The sequence below is a fragment of the Corvus hawaiiensis genome, chromosome 7 (genome assembly GCF_020740725.1).
Source record: "Corvus hawaiiensis isolate bCorHaw1 chromosome 7, bCorHaw1.pri.cur, whole genome shotgun sequence".
Lineage (NCBI taxonomy): Eukaryota > Metazoa > Chordata > Aves > Passeriformes > Corvidae > Corvus > Corvus hawaiiensis.
In genome coordinates, this window is record NC_063219.1 from 13,218,234 (window position 1) to 13,235,771 (window position 17,538).

At 39.4% G+C, this 17,538-nt stretch overlaps 1 protein-coding gene across 3 annotated transcripts in view; it reads right to left on the reverse strand.

Moving 5' to 3' along the window:
• Nucleotides 1-17,538, reverse strand: part of ALS2 (alsin Rho guanine nucleotide exchange factor ALS2) — a 37,657-nt gene that overhangs the window by 2,970 nt on the left and 17,149 nt on the right. For 2 of the 3 annotated variants that reach the window (XM_048309200.1, XM_048309199.1), the window contains exons 12-31: nt 16,413-16,478; nt 13,788-13,950; nt 12,860-12,991; nt 12,497-12,625; nt 12,114-12,184; nt 11,693-11,759; nt 11,202-11,404; nt 10,993-11,058; nt 9,507-9,605; nt 8,831-8,995; nt 6,590-6,701; nt 6,211-6,288; nt 5,968-6,101; nt 3,893-4,081; nt 3,528-3,645; nt 2,832-2,989; nt 1,965-2,087; nt 1,289-1,465; nt 848-893; nt 277-338 (exon numbers count right to left, since the gene is read on the reverse strand). In XM_048309200.1, coding sequence (XP_048165157.1) covers nt 277-338; nt 848-893; nt 1,289-1,465; nt 1,965-2,087; nt 2,832-2,989; nt 3,528-3,645; nt 3,893-4,081; nt 5,968-6,101; nt 6,211-6,288; nt 6,590-6,701; nt 8,831-8,995; nt 9,507-9,605; nt 10,993-11,058; nt 11,202-11,404; nt 11,693-11,759; nt 12,114-12,184; nt 12,497-12,625; nt 12,860-12,991; nt 13,788-13,950; nt 16,413-16,478 — 2,358 coding nt within the window. The remainder of the gene's footprint in view (nt 1-276; nt 339-847; nt 894-1,288; nt 1,466-1,964; nt 2,088-2,831; nt 2,990-3,527; nt 3,646-3,892; nt 4,082-5,967; nt 6,102-6,210; nt 6,289-6,589; nt 6,702-8,830; nt 8,996-9,506; nt 9,606-10,992; nt 11,059-11,201; nt 11,405-11,692; nt 11,760-12,113; nt 12,185-12,496; nt 12,626-12,859; nt 12,992-13,787; nt 13,951-16,412; nt 16,479-17,538) is intronic. The other variant, XM_048309201.1, reaches the window with a different exon arrangement.

Sequence of the window (17,538 nt, forward strand, 5' to 3'; positions counted from 1 at the left end):
CAGCTTTTTGGAAATTCACATGTGTGTTTGATAGACATCCTTACGCCTTTGATTCTAAATGGTGTCCCACAGGCACCTTTCAGTCGTGTTTATGAGGCAACACTTCATTCCCCAGCAGGAGAAATTGCATTTTTACTCAGAAATGGAAAATGTCTTAGTGACTTTTCTTATAAAGGTGAACAAAAAAGGTGACATGTAAAGGATCCCAGTCAAGTATACTAGCTACTACTATACCAGGAACAGTAAAACACTGAAAGACAGATTGCAGAGAATTACCTGATTTGCTGTAAACATTCAACAGCAGAGGCAAAGCAGGCGTCTTTTGTGTTTGATGATACCTGTGTAATCATGGTAAGATTTATCAGACAGGTTCAGCACTCCCACTGTTCAGTGTTGAGACTCTTTCAACAAGATAATGATTAAGAATGTAAACTATACGTTTTTCCTAATCACAAAGTATTATAATGATATAACCCTCTTAATTAAGCAGCTTGAAAATTTCCTTGCTAGACTTTTATTCTCACACTTTCCTAACTGGAGACCAAGCAAAGGTCTCTTGAATTCACTACCAAGTCAGACAGAGAGTGACGAAGCTGGACTGATGGCCACTGTAAGAAATCACGGAATGGTTGGGGTTGGAAGGGATCCCTGGAGATCACCGACTCCAATGCCCCTGCTAAGTCATTAATGCAGCATTTAAGTAGTAGGCAAACTTTAAGGCAATATAATAACATAGCATATCTTAAGCAAAAAGCCTGGTCAAAAATTCTTTCATCACTTCTTCATGATTTCAGCTTCTTGAAAGAAGCACTGGGCAAAACATGTAAACAAGACCCAATGAACATACCTTTCTACTCTCTCCAAGGATGGATACAGCTCCTGGCCAAAATTTCCTGCAAGAAACCCAACACAGTCCACTGAGAGAACATAGTCATAAAGTATTTTTTGCATTATAGAAATGAAGTCATGTTCTCAGACACAACAGCCCTTCCTACAGAATCAACTACACCTCCCACAAGAAGCCAGAAAACTCTAATTTGAAATGCCTCACTCTGATTTTGTAGCAACATCAATCTTTACCTCCTTCCCATCCCTTCCACCTCCCCATTTTTGGAAGAGGGAAGGTTTGATTCACTCTCTCAACCCTTCTAATTAGCTTGAAGACATGTTTAGATGCATTTTAATCAGAGAAAATACTTTAGAAAATTGGGGGCTTGTTTTAATTGCTGTATCTAATTACATGCCATAACCTTTGCCAGTTTCTGTTTTACTGCTGCAGCATACTCACGCTTGCACTCCAAGAAAACTAAGAAGAGCCATATCAGTTTGTTTGTTTAGACGTAAAACACATTCCCAGTAAACGTCCTCCTCACGCTCGTTGTCCAAGGCATACAACATAAACAGAGGAGGATAGAGGCGTGGCAGTAATACAGGGAGCAGCAAGCCAAAACTGGTTACCACATAGCTGCAACAAAAAAATAGAGGGGATGGCTTGCGGTGGAAGGCATTAAAAACCTAATTATCTATAAAAATTGAATGAAAATCCTTGGAACAAATCTTTCCTGTAGCACAAGCCTATTCTACAAGGGATAAGAGTAAAAATGTAAGTACAAATCCATCAAATAGCAACTCTGATAGGAAAAGATTATAAATTACTTCCAGTGCTCTTATCCCAAATACTTTTCTGAAGCCCAGGCCCAAGCCTTAACTTGCTTACCCATAACAGACAAAAGCAAATTTTAAGTAAAGAACCATTGCATGGAACAAGCATGAAATGCTTATTCCAACCATAACATGGAAGTTTGCTTATCAGAATCTGTCATCAGAACCAAAGGGAAAAAAACCCACTGCTTATATCCATCAGTTGAATGTGTGTTTAGCTTTCTTCCCCCACCCAAGGAAAAAAAAATTCAACAAATAAAATAAAGGCTTTGTTAGTTTTAATTTGTTTTTCCTTTATGTACCCTGGCTCAGGAGATTCTGATCTGGAATCAGATTTCCCACTGCAAAATGATCGCCGTCCTTTTGTCTCCGTTGCCAGAAATGGAATTGTGCTGCCCTCTTCCGGGAGATCAGGAAACAAGAACCTAAACAGCAACACACGTAACAGTATTTGAGGTCACTTTGACAAGTTCCCACAAATCTCAGCACTAAGGCAAGACTGGAGAGAAAAACGTCAGCAGAAATAATATATGGTGGGCTAAGACAGCACAGCTAACACACATACAGTACCAGCTCCCTGCAAGAAAACTTAGGAAGGCCAACCCCTCCAATGCCAAGGACACCTTTCCTCCATTAACATCACTTCCCTCCAGACAAGGCTTCTAACTGTTAGTAATTTGGAGTATTTCTGCTTTCAGATTGGCAGGACACAATTAAAGCTGTAATTATTCTCAAGAATCTAAGCCAGCTCTTCATAGGAAGATTGTTCATCCACTTTGGTAAGAACTTTAATGCCATATGGGTAAAAACATTATTGAATACCCTGGGATTCCCCATCCTCACTAGTGTTCTACACCCTTTGAACACTGTCTTTGCACACTGCCAATATTCAGAGACACTAAATCGTAAATCTGTATTCCAGATGTGCTGCTTACAGCCACATTTTGAAGTACGATGTAGGATGTAACACACTAGGTGTGAAGAGTTTCATTTTTCCATTTTTGACAAAATATTCAAGACTCCTTAAAAAGATTAGGAAAATACAAGCAACCCCCAAAACCAAGTCACAATGCCAGCACCTTTGAACTGTACAACACGAGACAGCTTCAATAGGTGAGCCAGCTTTAATGAATTCAGCAGTAGTTTGACGTGAAAATGAGTCTCGGTACCTGACCAGCTGGAAGATGCGTTTGAGGTAGGACTTGATCTCTCTGACAGCCTCCTGCAGTAATCGTCGATTTGCTCCTACTCCAACATAGGTCATTCTATAGACAGCTACCAGTGTTTCCACCAGCTTGCCCAAGGGATGGAGAGGAGTATCACATGCCTGAGACAAAGGATATTAATTGGCCAGTCAAATAGGCCAATGGCAGACAAATTTAAAAAACAGAATTCAAGAGATATGGGTCAGAGATCCAACAACAGGCTTTCAACAAATACTACAAATATCTCAAAAATGAGCTATATTTAATAAATTTCCACTTGGATTATAAAATTTATGTGTCAGCTAAATACAGGAGTCAAGACAGTACAAGAATTTGTGCTACTACTTGGACTAGTCATCTGTCCAGTAGTCTTAAAATTAACATGCAAAAATTAGCAAGTATTTCAATATGCTTTACTGGGATCCAATGTAGAAGAATGAAAACAGTAACTGAACAGAAACTGACTTTAAGAGAGCATTTATTAGGTAGTCAATGATTTTAGTCTTAGTTGTGGACTCCAATGTATTAAGAAGTGATGAGCAAGCATGAACTATGGATTACAAGAGTGCAATTATGGAAATAGTTAGGAAAGCTATTACAAAGTGAACTTGATGTCATGCCTTGCCATGCCTTACTATGTGAACATTTCAGTCACAATACCTTTATCAAGTATTTTTTTATATTTTCGTATTTTTCCAGGGTGAAGGCACCAATGTGTTGTGGAATGAACTCCAAACTTTCCAGTGTCTGAGTATGTGAGCGGCTCAGTAATTCCAGGCTGCAGTTTAAAAAGACAAAGACGTTGTACAGGTTGAGACATACAATAGGGAACAAACCCCCGACATTAACAACTGAACTAGTTCTAAACATCAGTATGTCTCTGAAAGGGTTTGTAGTGCAGAGTTGTAACGTTATGATTTCGCTTGGAGTTTGCTGTTGTTTTAACTAAACCTTTACAGCAGAGTTTCTAGTTTAGAGCAGAGTGCAACCCTGCTTTGCTTGCTGATACATTCTCAGGAGCCAACCTGTCTTTGTGCTGCCGTCGGTTGGTGGTCAGAGCCACCGCAATGTTGTCCCAAGCCTTCCATCTGTCCCCCTGGCCAGGGCTCTCACAACCAAGCTGGTTCCAGCATTCTTCAAATACTGCCCTCCATTTCTCATCAGGAGACACTGCCAGGATCCCAAGTTTCCGCCTAATAAAATGACGAGTGGGTCTGTTAAAATCAAATAGCAATGAAGCAACACATTCAGCTTGAAAACCACCCATGGCTAATGTCAGTTTTATCTCTCACACTGTTTTACCAAAAGCTGATATACTTAACAGTCTCTACTGTGAACCAAGTTTCATCACTAAGAATAAAGCTAGAGCCTACTATTAATACCTACATGAGAGAACAGCTATGAACCTTATTAGTTTTACTCTTTCTTGCAGCCTTCCAGGAAATGGTACAACAAAGGACTGGTGCTTATCTTCACCACTGGTATTCATTGAGAAGTCTCAGGACACGTTCATGTAGCAAGGACACAGTGTAAGTAAGTCCCAAGTATCTCACTATCCTGGAAAGCACAACTAGCATAGCTACCCACATAAATATCAAGGATGGATACACAGCTTCTGACCCTGAAGCAGCATCTACAGATAACATTGCATGACATGTTAGGGATGTTCTGGTAGAGAGCAAAACCAGCTCAGGCATCCTTTCACTGCCAGACAATGCTCAGGGATTATCTATAGCCAGAAGAAAACCATGAGCTCTTCTTCCCATAAATATATATAGATAAAGATATCTCAGACATATATTGAAACTTAGGGCTTTGAAAAGCTTTCTCAAAACAAATAATTGCTGTCAGGGTTAACAGTTCTATCTTGATTTAAATCAAGTGTCAGATAATGTCAGACCTTTCATTAATATTTCTTCCAGCACATTTGAGATGAGAACTAACAACACAGGTATTTCCCCATGCTGCCAGTTTCACAAAGCAGGAAAAGTAGGCCCTAAGTCTCTTCAGAAATTATACCAGAAGATTTTCAACTTGAAGACAGGTGGAAAAGGGTAGCTGAAACCCTTATTTCACAAGCAATCCTCAAAAATATGTACATACATTTATTCATGGACTCCCTACTGGGGTAAAAAGCAGACAGCTGTGAAGGCTGCAAGTGTTCAGTTCAGCAGGGAGGCCCTGCTTAACTTGAATGCTGTTGTAGGTGTCAGCACTGTCAAAAGAAATTACCAGTGAAAGCTTCAGGAAGCCTACTGAGAAGTAATCGACGTAAAAATATTAGAGCCGTGTTTCCCATTTTAATCTGAAATATGAGAGCACGCTTCCAAGATATTGAATCCCATACAGCAATTGCTAAAGCAGTACGTGGTGCTACCAAATACCGACATCTCACCATCACCTCTTTAAATTTACTTAGGCTTCTTCTACTCAAAGATGTATCAGTTAAACATGTTTTGGTTTTTTCCCCCAGAAATAATTAGGCAAATTGCCCTAATGCATTTGCTATACAGAGGGGTTTATGGATGCTTTTCAAAGAGATCTTTGCCAAGTTATTAAAATGCTCTTTTGCAATTCAGCAACTTCATATTTTCTTACACACCGCTTGGAAGAGGTGTAGGATCTAATCAATTCTGTCCAAATATATCCCCACTGGCATTAATAAATGACACAATTCATTAAGTTGCTAACAAAGTAACTGGCAGAAGGCAGAGAGGTCTGTGATTAACTTAACCATCCTAATACAATTTAGTCTTTCTCAGGAGCTCAGAAGCCAGCAGCAGCTGTGAACTCAGGTTCTAACAGTCAGCTCCAATATAAACAAAAAAAATTTCAGACTGCTACAGCACAGTAGCAGCACATCAGCTGCCCTGTAATTTCATGCCACTATTTGCATATTCAAGTAGCAATTAAAGCAAGAATAACTATAAAAATATGTTTATCTTATTTCATTTCCTGAGCAACAATAAAGAGGAATGTTTTCAAATCCTCACTGTTTCTTTGGAAGAAATACTTTTAACTGGCCTTTGAAAAAAGACAACAGTTCTGTTCCTAAGTATTACTGAACCATATGAGAAATTACTTCTTATTCAACACTCACAGTGCTTTAGGCTTGTCCTTCTCATTCTCATACAAACTAGGTTTGAAGTAGGTTCCTGTGATTTTTATTCCAGATCCCCACTCTCCACTGAAGAGACCTTCAATATAATCTCCATTTGGTAAGGTCAGTGTTCCCTTGAGAAAAGATAATTAAAAAATTAACTGAAAGCCGTCTGGAAACAAATTACAGCCTTTAAATTATTTTAGATGGTAACAGTTTACAAGTGACAACTGTAATACTGACCTTTCCACTCAGAGTCCAGTTATCTGAAAATTCCCCCTCATAGACTGTATCATCCTCAGAAAGCAAAATTCCAGTCCCCTACAAAAAGAATCATAAAGAACACAAAGCAGTAATTATAACAGAAGGCCAGACCACAGACCTAAAGATGTGCTTTAGAAAAACCCGTTACTAATTCTTAGCAAGTAGCAATTTTAAGCTGTTTCTGAAGTAGTCCTAGGTAAAACGGAGCAGGGATTATAAAGGCAGTTCTAAAAGCATGGACAACAGAAGATTAGAAGAACAGAAGCTTTACACAGCCTAACACACACTCATCTGCCTCAGAAAGCTGCCACACTTAAAGGTAAAGTCCCTACAGCCCAGGGTCCAGTGTCCAACTCACCATCATTTTGTTGGTGCTGAAGGCTCCTTCATAATACAGTCCAAACTGAGTAACCACAACACCATTGCCTTGGCAAACATCATCTTGCCACATTCCCATGTACTTTTCTCCTCTGAAGAAAAATGAAGTAGGACAGAGTCTAAATAGTACATTTATAGTCCTTCTTTGGCTTTACAGCCCCATTTAACCATTACAGAAACCATCAGAAGAGAGTCACAGAGCACTTGCTTTGGGTCTGGCAGTTTAGTTTCACCAGCTCCATGGAAACAGAGACTCTTTTTGATACAAATAAATTATAGTGAACTTTCACAATTCATATTTCAAATTGGCCATATCCAAGCAAGCTGATGAGCTGAAATGGTGCTGAAGCCCTGTTAAGCCCAGTGCACGCCCCAAGGAACCTGAGCAGTAGGCTTTTGTTTTGCCAAAGTTTTTTATTTCTTTTACCTAAAGTCAGATGACTCAAACTGAAAGAATAATAAATAAAAAGAAACCAAGCTGTTCTTCTTGGGGAATAGGAGGGAGACTTAGAAATTCATACATGACATTTTTGAAATATTAGAGCGCAAAAATTGTAAGGAAACACATCATATTGTAGAAAGTTCTGTATAACAGCCTAACAAAGGTCATGATATAAAAAAATTTTAATTAAAAAATTGCTCACAAACCTCAGATTCTTTCAGACTATTTAAAATACTTTTTTTTTCTGTATGTAAGCACACAGAAGTCAGGCTAGAGTTGTTTGAAACTTAGTGCAAGTCCCAAATATTTTGAAACAGCCTATTTTTACAGTTGTTCTGAAAGAGAATGCAATGTTTTCACCATGCAATTAATAAACTACTAACTTGTCAAGGCCTTTTTTTCTGCTTTTAGAGGGAAACTAGTGATTGATTTGATACAATTCTGCTTGTTACCAAGCATTTTCCTTGAAATGTACCCAGGAGAAATTATGTTTATAATAAACAGAGTAAGCCGAACCATTAAACTAAGCTCAGGGGTCTCTCCCAGCTGACTGGCCCCATAAGGTGTCAGGAAGCTGGTCTGGTTCATCCTGCCAACTACAGGGGCCTCTGCTGGCTGAAGGCCCCTTGGAGAGAGATTCCACACGCTCAGTTACCAGGATGGAAACTCAAAGTCCCACTTGTTCAAATAATTGTTTTGCAACAATGACAGCAGGCAATAGTGTCTGCAGCTACTCCTTATTTGTCTGGGCTGCAGAATAAGTGCAGAAAAAAATCCTGAGGACACAAAGATACACACACAACCTCCCCAAGACTAGAAACAAAACTACATCAGGGTAGCATTTTCATGTGTGAGTAGCTCTGGAGTAAAAAGCAAATGCCACACTCTTCCCTCACCATGAACTGCTGCTGCATTTACAAATTCTGGAGGTGAGAGGATTTGCAAGAAAAGCTGATATCTCTTTAGTTTGTCCTAGGTAAATAAATGACTTAGCAAAATATGCAAAGACATCATGGCACTACAGTGTAAGAACAACCACCACCACTGAGCAAGACTAGATGCAAAACTGACACCCAGAAATACTAGAGATGTTACAACAGCTCATGTTTCAGAAAAACATCCTCCCTTCACCCACCAGACTTTTGCCTGCTTGGCTTTTGAAGTGGACAATCAGTTAAACAACAACAGTTCCTTGGGCTTTCACCAAAAGCTCTTTCCAGAAAAACAATCAATAAATTGGTGACTGAAAGACAGACTATATTGATCTGTGCTCAGGGTTCATTTAGTGCAAGTCTGTTTCTGAGACCATCTTTTCAGTAATCTGCCCTGAGAGCATTTTCCCTCCACTACATTGGCAGAGTAAGCCAATGGAAAACCTGAGCATCAGTTGAAATTAATGAGCACCATTATCTGCCACTGAACAACCCAGTCCTACAGCCTGAGATAAAAGAATACTCACATGACATTCATAACACTTTCAGCACATGCACAACACAACACCTCAACAAGACACCATATTCAGAGCTAGTTTTCAGGCAGGAGTAGGACAGAAAAGCAAGACAGAAAAAAACAGTACAATCCCTCCACCATTCACTCCAGAAGCAGCACCGAACAGCAGTTCTCAGACCAAATTCTTTATATCATCAATTGAGAAAGCCCAGCAATAAAGAAGAAAAAAAGAGACATGCACTATTACTGGTACTAGCAAATCAAATCCTTTCCTACTCTTTTTGCAATTGCATGTCATATCTGAGTTTTAAGGATTTGTGGAAGCATTACCTTGTGATATCATCAAAAACTCCATAACCACTCTTCTTGTCCATTATCCACTGTCCAATGAACATACTAGGAGAAGAAGAGGTCAGCTTCCCACTGCGCAGCAGCCCGTGCCCGTGCCGCATGTTATCCTGGAAACACCCTTCATACACCTCACCAGTAGCATAGCTGGAACAGCAACAACAACAACAAAAGAACAAGTAAGAGTCCTGTCATCGACTGCTCTGTTGCGGGGCTGGTTTTGGAGTTTTTGATTGGTTTTGTTTTGTTGGGTGCTTCCCCCAAACAGATCAACCCTCTCTTTTTCCTTCTTGGAATTGCATTACAACCACACCAAGCAGCAACTACAGCTGAAGTCTGTTTGGGATAAAAGCGATCCTTTAATACAAGTCTTTGGATGCTTTGTTGTTTTAAAGCCATCCTCTGCCCAACAAGCAAGGCCATTAGAGGTGATATTTATCTCTCAGAATAAAGAATCCTCTCTTAATGCAAGGTGGCAGCAACATTAGAACAGACATTAATAACAGACCACTGTACAAGTTGCATTGTGAGCACAGCAGAAAATAAGCCACGCTAACCACAAGTCTGCAATGTAACAAAGCTACACGCAGAGCCTTGGTCAGAGCATCAGCCCTGCTCTCCCTTCTGCAATGACAGTAGCACATGTGCCACATGTTACCTGTACACTCCATGCCCACACATTTTGCCTTCCTTCCAGTATCCCACGTAATGGTCCTCTTTATTCAGTGCTTTGTTAGGTACTCTGTATTCACCATACCTGCCAGTGCAGAGATGGAACACAAGCAGCTGTAACACCGATACGTTTCATTAACGGAGCAGATACACATCACAGAGCCATTCTAAAATCAGAATGCTCTCTCTCCTTTTCAGTGCATCTCTAACTACAGCAGTCACAGATGATATTTTTTATAAGAGAAAGCAAGTATTCCAGCATCACTAGGTCAATTTAGTCCATACTGCTCTCTCCTGTTTGATTGTGACATGATGTAAGCACTCCTCTCGCCACCACATTGCAGCATTTTTCTCAGGCCATAAGCCTTCTCAAATCTTAAGACTGCTTCTACCTTTATTATTTTCTTCACCTCTTGATAACTCAAGTACACTCTCTTCCAGGGAAAGATGAGGACATGTATTGCTACAGAAAAGATTTTTTTAAAAGATGCTAGCTTCCAATTATGCTTAGTGTAAAGGAATTATTCACAATTTCAGCATGCCTGAAAAGGATGAGATACACAGCTGTATTTATTGACTTTAATCTCCTGAGGAGATTAAAATCCAGTTCTGAAGGTTCTCTGGAGGGCATGTCCAACCAACAAGACACTACTGTTAAGTGCTGAGACTATAACACGCATGCTGAAATACAAGTACACGCATTTGATAATGTCAGCAATTACAGCTAAATACTAATGCATTTACTTCTGGTTGGGCTTTGTTTGCAACATTTCCATCTCCAACAACCCTAAAATCTCCAGGATTAGTTACAAATGACCAAAGCTCTAATCTGGTTTTATAGTTTGACATTATACCAATAGCCAAGAGGAATTTTAAAAGCTGTCTGCCATCAGACCACATTTCAATTTCCCCTCCAACCCATTATTTTAAAAATACATCTGGAAGCCAATAGGACTCCCCACATATTTTTATCCTGCCCAGCACAGACATGTCTGCTCACAAGATGCATATAAAAATGCCTTTGGAAATAAGTTCATCTCTCAGCCTCAACAGTGCTCTAAGTAGATTCTTAGCAATGAAATCCACAGATTAGTTCAAAGCTGCATAATACATTGAGTTATTTTCAAGTGGTTGTATTTGTTTCACCAGATAACATGATAATGTCTGCAACTTCCGTTCAGCCTACTTTCAGTCTCCTCTGTAAGAGTTACCTTCATCAAGATCACATACTCTCACTAAGTTTTCACCCAAACCCTGAAGTCTCAATTCACGATTTTGTTTCCTTGCTAGATTACTGAACCTTTGCTCTACCAGAAATATAGCAAAGAAAAGACTAGAGAAGGTGCATCACTATGTTGTAAGAAAGGTCAGTAAGATTGACTGCAAAACCATTAATTAAAAAGGTTTTGTTGTTTTCTCCTACAACAAAAAGTATTTCTTACCCGGCTCCACAAGTAGTGAGAATATCTTACCCATCCTCCAGCCCAGTCCGGAAAGTCCCAGAGTACATTCGTCCATCTGCCCATTTTAGGATCCCTCTGGAAAAAAATACAAACCCATGCCAATATGTAAGTTAATCAGTTCAGTTTGCACTTTCCAAATACCTTCTGTGAGTGAGCCTACTTATTGTTACCGCAACTACTTCATTTTGGTTTCGACCACTCCATTCCAATGCTTTTACCTTCCATGGGGTTTTCCTGAAAGCCACCTCCCATCATAAACAGCATCCTTGAATCGAGGGTCCTTGTAGAAGGTGTATTTGGCACTGCGAGAAATAGGAGGTTCCTGTCTTGGCACATTCCCACCAGCTCCATATAGAATCATGTCAGAAGTCCCTTTAAGGGCCTGATCCACTGCTTGGCTTATTGCCCTCAGCCACTTGGTCTGAAACAGAAAGTGGTTCATCACAGAATTCAGCCAACACCTGTCTTTGTACTGACTCTCACCTTCACAGCAAGCACAGTCCTGTCCCTGACACTGCTCAGCACAGTGCTGTGCACTGCAGCACTGCTACCCTCAGGCACCATATACAGCCAGCCTGCACACCCAGCTGCAGAAACACTTCATTCTTGGGAAATACTCAGCAATCCTTCTCCCAGTTTGGATTCACAGGTAGGGGAAAAAGCCTCATTGGCATCACTGAAGTAGTGTCAAATTCGTAGATATGCCCACCTTCTCCTGTGGTGTTGAAGAAACAAGAACAAACTGTTCTTCTGGTGTTGTAATCTTCAACCCGTTCCTACATGGGGGGAAAAGTATTTTAATCCGTGAAATTCCATCCTCAAAACCCAAGGTTTCTTAAAGCATCAGTATTGTATCTTCTCTTCCCTACCCCAGCTAGCATTCCCTTTAAGTCAGCAATAAAAAGAAGCAGCAGCAAAGAAGACTTGCTTCCCCCTCGACCACCTTATTCTTTCCAATGTTTACACCGTTTTTTTTAAGACCTAGAAATACAGCATTTTCTGAAACAAGAAAAAAGGGTAGACAGTGCTGCAATCATCGTATTCCACTCCAAATTCACAATAATTGGTTACAAAAAGCTCATCTTCTCTCCCAAAATATTAGACTATTTCAGCATCACAAGAATACTCACACGTTACCAGCTTCTTCTGAAAGAGCTTCTACCCACAGTGTGGACAAGGGAAAAATATGGTGTGTTGAGAACTGTAGGAAAGGAGAAGGGAAACATCAGCGGTTACTGATCCATTAATCCTGCCCCGTTTTTTTTCTAAATGGTTTCTTTTTTCCCTTTCTTTGAGGACAAGGAAAAACTGAGCATTAGGGACTCTTTCTACCACCCTGATCCAAGAAACAGCCAACAGAAACCACGCCGGCCACAGGGCAATGTAATCAAATGTTAAAAAGGCACATAATTTCAGATTTATTTTTACACTGCAAAAACTTCACTGTATGAAAAATAAGTAATGTTGTTTGAAGCAGAAAAAAGGTTTTGTTCCTGGCTCCAAGCTGGCTTACCTGAGCGTGCACCAGAGCATCGTTGAAGAGGATGAACCAGTTCACAGAGAACCTTCCTGCATGCTGCAGAGACAACCCCCGATTGCTGCTCTCACAGATCAAACGCCGCTCCGGCTTCCGCAAGGAATCCTACAGGAGGGGTCAAAAGCAAAATGACACAGTCTCACTTCTCACTGATTGTGATGTAAGGTCGGTGCTTTAGTCTTTCACAGTAAAGGCCCAACCTTTCTAAAGTAAAGAGTACTACAGCAACACCAAGTGGAAAAAACAGCAAGTGCAACTGGGACAGCAGCATTAGTAATAGACACAGGCACTAAGAGCAATAGATTCAAGCTGCTAATGGACTGGCAGTCGTCACTATACCGTCATTTTCCCAGGAAAGGTCTTCCAGAAGCCAAGGGTGTATTCTGCTTCTTTAATTTTTCTGCTAAGATGGACAGCAAGGCTCTCGTAACATGAACTAGAATCCTGCAGCTTCTGGTATTCTGGAGATGCCTGTAGGGCACAAGGTAAGACAGAGCTGAGGGCGTTTCTGAATGCCTGTACCAACACCACCAACCAAGCTGCAATACAACTGCTCGCTTCATTAAATCAGCACTAAGTGCATGACAGTTGGTCTGGGTACTAAACAAAGCAGACAGAGTTATTTTCTTGGTGACATGTTCTGTTCATGTGCTGAGAGTTTTAAAAAATCACGAGAAGGTCTCTGAATGTTACAAGGAGAATGATTAATACACAATTACATGATCTACCTTCTTGCAGCTTAACAAGCTGTACTAGAAGTAGTGCTCCTAATTGCCGGAACAATATTCTAAATTACTATATTGGGCTAAATGTACAAGCAGTTACCATTCCTGTTTAGTCATCTTTTATCTCAAAACAAAGCAATTATATACATCTAAATGGGTGGTAAAAGTCTACCTAATATATATGTAGTGTTTTTAGTAGAGTATTACAGCAAGGGTTAGCTACAGCAACGATGCCAGATGAAACTGAAAAGCAACAGGCAAACATCAAAACAATATATCTGCAATTAAGCACTGAGGCACACAAACAAGCTCTGGCAGGGTAACAAGTTTCTATGTGTCATGTGCTCTGTGCAGGTGGTGTAAGATTGTGCATATAAATCTACAAGATCTTTTTATCTTCCCTGCAGCAAATACAAGTTTGAGGTAGCTCCTCTGAGGAATAAGCTGTTTCTAATTACCTGGCATTTGCTTCACACAGTTACTTCCAAGATTTAAGTTTCATGTGTGTATTTATTGAACTATAGATAAAAAAGCCATCCTACCACTTCAAAACATGTGGCAAGCTTTAACAAAGTTCTGGCATAATTATGAAGTCGTCCAAATGGCATGAAAAACAGAGCATTCAAAACTTCCACTAGCTGGAGGTTTTCCTCATTCTTCTCAGACAGTTTCTGTAACAGCTCCTGGTTTTTACTCAAGAAGTCTCTAAATGATGGGACCATGGGGAAACAGAGGGACAAGAGAAGAAAAAACACAGACATCAGTGATGTTTTATGTAAATGAGCCCAGATAATTTTTTGGATTATCATAAACCAATACAAATTATAAGGGCAAATGCATGCTGCTTATTCATCTATTCACAATGCAGTTTGAGAAAGTACAGCAGTAAAGACATGTAGCTAAAACTGCAACACAAGAGTTGTTTTTTACTTCTAATTTCATATGCTCAGTCATCAAACTGGCTGAAGAAAATTGACTATGTTGCTCACTTGGAGTGTAACCAATCGCCTTTTTCCTCTTTACCACTTGATTAGTAAAGAAGAAACAGGTAGAAAGACTTCCCCACTGCTTTTGAAGTAATAAGTTTCTAACACTGTTGATTTATACAAGAAGGCCTGAAAGAATCTTAGCTTTGCTCTAATGCACTTCCCTAAATATACTGAAATAATTTCTTCCCCCTCCTGTTGTTCAAGGCAACAGACCAGTTCTTCCCCTAACTACAAAAATTACATCCTACCTCAGAGAAAGGCAGGAAATCTGTTCAATCCTCAGTCTGATTTCCAAGAGGGAGAACTAATCTAGTTCAGAGAAGAAGAGGGAAATGATTCTGAAGACAGTACATTAGCACACAAATCCAGGATTTCTTCATTAAAAGGAAAGCACACCTATTTTTCCCTCTCCTTCGTCATATGTGTGTGCTCACTGGTGCTGGCACATATGACACATGCATTGAAACACATCCAGCTGGGAAGCATTTAAACCACAAGCTGCAAGAATCAGGTGAAGCTGAGAGAGCAGGCCCCAGGGACAGCAAAACAGATCAGAGGTCACAGAAGGCTCCCTAAGAACACTACATGGTTACTGAGATGTTATCTCACACAAAATACTGTACCTTGTCCTGCTCTGCTAATGATATTTAAGAAGTCTGTTATTGAACAAGCCTTAGGAATAAAGAAGAGAGAAGACTGTTTTTCCCAATTTTAAATTTATGGCCCTGGACAGCTTGCTATTTTTAATTTTGAGATCCTCATATGGAAGTTTCTCAGTTGAAAAGCACCAAACAATAACAAACAACACTCAGTACAACCTGTCTACTCTTTTAGAGGACATGCTCAAAAACCTGCCAACTATGGAGACTTCCATTGAAGCTAGCACTTTTTTAAAGTCAGGACTATACCTAATGCATTCATGCTGCTGAACATCCATAAAAGATGGACTGACACCATTAACCATTTACTAAAGACAGTATCCCTCAGGGAAGGAGTGGGGGGAAGTTCATTATTAGCAGTAGATATTCTTAACTTCCCTTTGCAAGGAACAGGACAAAACTTGCACATCATCTCTTCCCTGAAGTGTTATTCACCTAGTGAGACCCCAGTTGCAGTAGGAGAAGCTGTGACACCCAACAGTGACAACTGATGTGATGAATTCAGCATGGGCAATTTCAGAATGAATTATAAACAAGCTTATACTTGAACCAAGATTTCCTTTAAGTCACCCTAAAAATCCTGACCAATGAAAAAAGATTCTCAGTGCCTCTCTGCAGGGAGATTCTGTATTTAGACTTTGGCACTGGTCCTCGAGTGCAGAATATTCTTCGTCCTAGGTACGTGCATTTCCAAGAACTTCCAGTATCATCGTTTACACTGCATTCAAAGTGGTCCATAAATGCTAACGGAATTACTCCCAGATTACAGAATTTGTAATTTTGGAAGGAAAGGCAGCAATTCCACAGACAAATTAAAAATTACCCTCAGTGCAACAACTTCTTCAAAGCACTAGGGTGAGAGATCCAGCGTCATTACTTTATTTCCTAGACAAAAATACTACTGAAATGAGAAAAAAGCTTTATGATCTAGAAACCTCAAGTGTGCTGTCTCAGGCCTTAAGATACAATTCCTTCCTCCCATTTACAGCATCTATGCATGAAATAGAGCAAAGAAACCTTGACAGGCAGAGAAGATGCACTTGCAGAAATGTTATTTTTGCATCATTTTAAAGCACTTCCATAAACTTAAAGAATTCAAATGAAAGTGAATTCACATTATCTACTGTAGCTAATTCTCTTCTGTATTTTCTTGACAGCAACATTTGAAAGAATAAATACTAACACTGAATAATGATAAATATTTAACCTCATTTAACTAAAGTTTTCAAAAAAATGATTATCTGAACTCTCTATTTCTTTGAAGGAATTTCCAGTAACAAGCTTTTTTCCTCCTTTCTCCACCTTCAAGATGAAGTAACTGAACTCAGCAGCATTTTAACCTTAATTTTTATCACAGTTAAGGTAACTTTCTCTTCATCTGAAGGAAAAGGAATTAGTGTACTCAAGTATGCTGAGACCAAGTCTCTGCATGGTCATTACTACACACATACAAACTCCATTATTTACAGTTCTTTGTTAATTGATAAAAATGTCCAAAAAATGGTAAAGGTTTGCTTACATTGCTGGCTTTGCAAGGAGCATAAATCCTCCCATTACGAGGAAGTTTGTTACTGAAGTACAATACCTAATATAGGGAAGAAAGAGATCTTCAGTTACAAAATGAAAACATCCCTGAAAGTAGCAACTGTTGTAATGTCCAACAGTTTATAATGACATCTGTAATATCTTTTACTATACAAGTTTTATAGTACTTGACCAACAGTGTTACTGAACACCTGGCATTCACCTTCCACATGGAACACTGAACCTGCATCACTAGTCCACATTTCTGCTGCCATTAGCACAATGCAGAGGGCTTACATTAATGTTATTTTTGTTTCTCTCTGATTTGGGCATGTACAGAATAAACCACCTGTTCCAACCACTTAGTACTGCTAGCTTCTAATTATAGTTAAGATGGAAATTTCAAGATAGGAATTTTCTCTTTTCCTGCTATTCAACATTCTACCTCTGACTTCTCCCTATCACCATTAAAAAAAAAAGAAAAAGAAAAATGAAAAAAAACCCAACACCTTTCTCTAAGGGAAGAGGTCTCTGCTTAGCCCATTTAACAGATTATACTTATGTTGCCTGACTGATCCTTGAGAGATGCTCATGGCATTACACAAAAACATGCAGGCATTAGGGAGCAAAAGAGCAGAGCAGCAGACAAGCAGTAATGAGAATAGAGATTAGATATTTCAGTCTTTGAGGCAGAAGAAATTAAAACTTTCTATTCTGAGTAATGAGAACCAATTCTGAAAATTCAGGTTACAAGAAAAATTGGAGTTGAAGACTATGTAAGAAAATGAGAAAATACATATTTAGAATTATGAACAATCTGTATGATAAACAGAGATGAAAGCATCTTTTAGGGTGATACAGCATAAGTTCATCACTGACCCAGCAAAAATGTTATTTGTTGTGCTTGTGTTCAAAGAAACTGCAACTAGTTGTCCATTCAAAATGCTCCTGCATAACAGAAGTGATAACTACTGAAGTTGATAATCTTGAAATTTTGTTTCCTTAGATATTTTCAGATATCTGGTAACCAAGGCTACATTCAGATATGACATTTTTAGACTCTCTGTTAAGCCATTTTTCACAAAAACCTGTAGGTATTAAGTATGATGAGACTTCTGTCA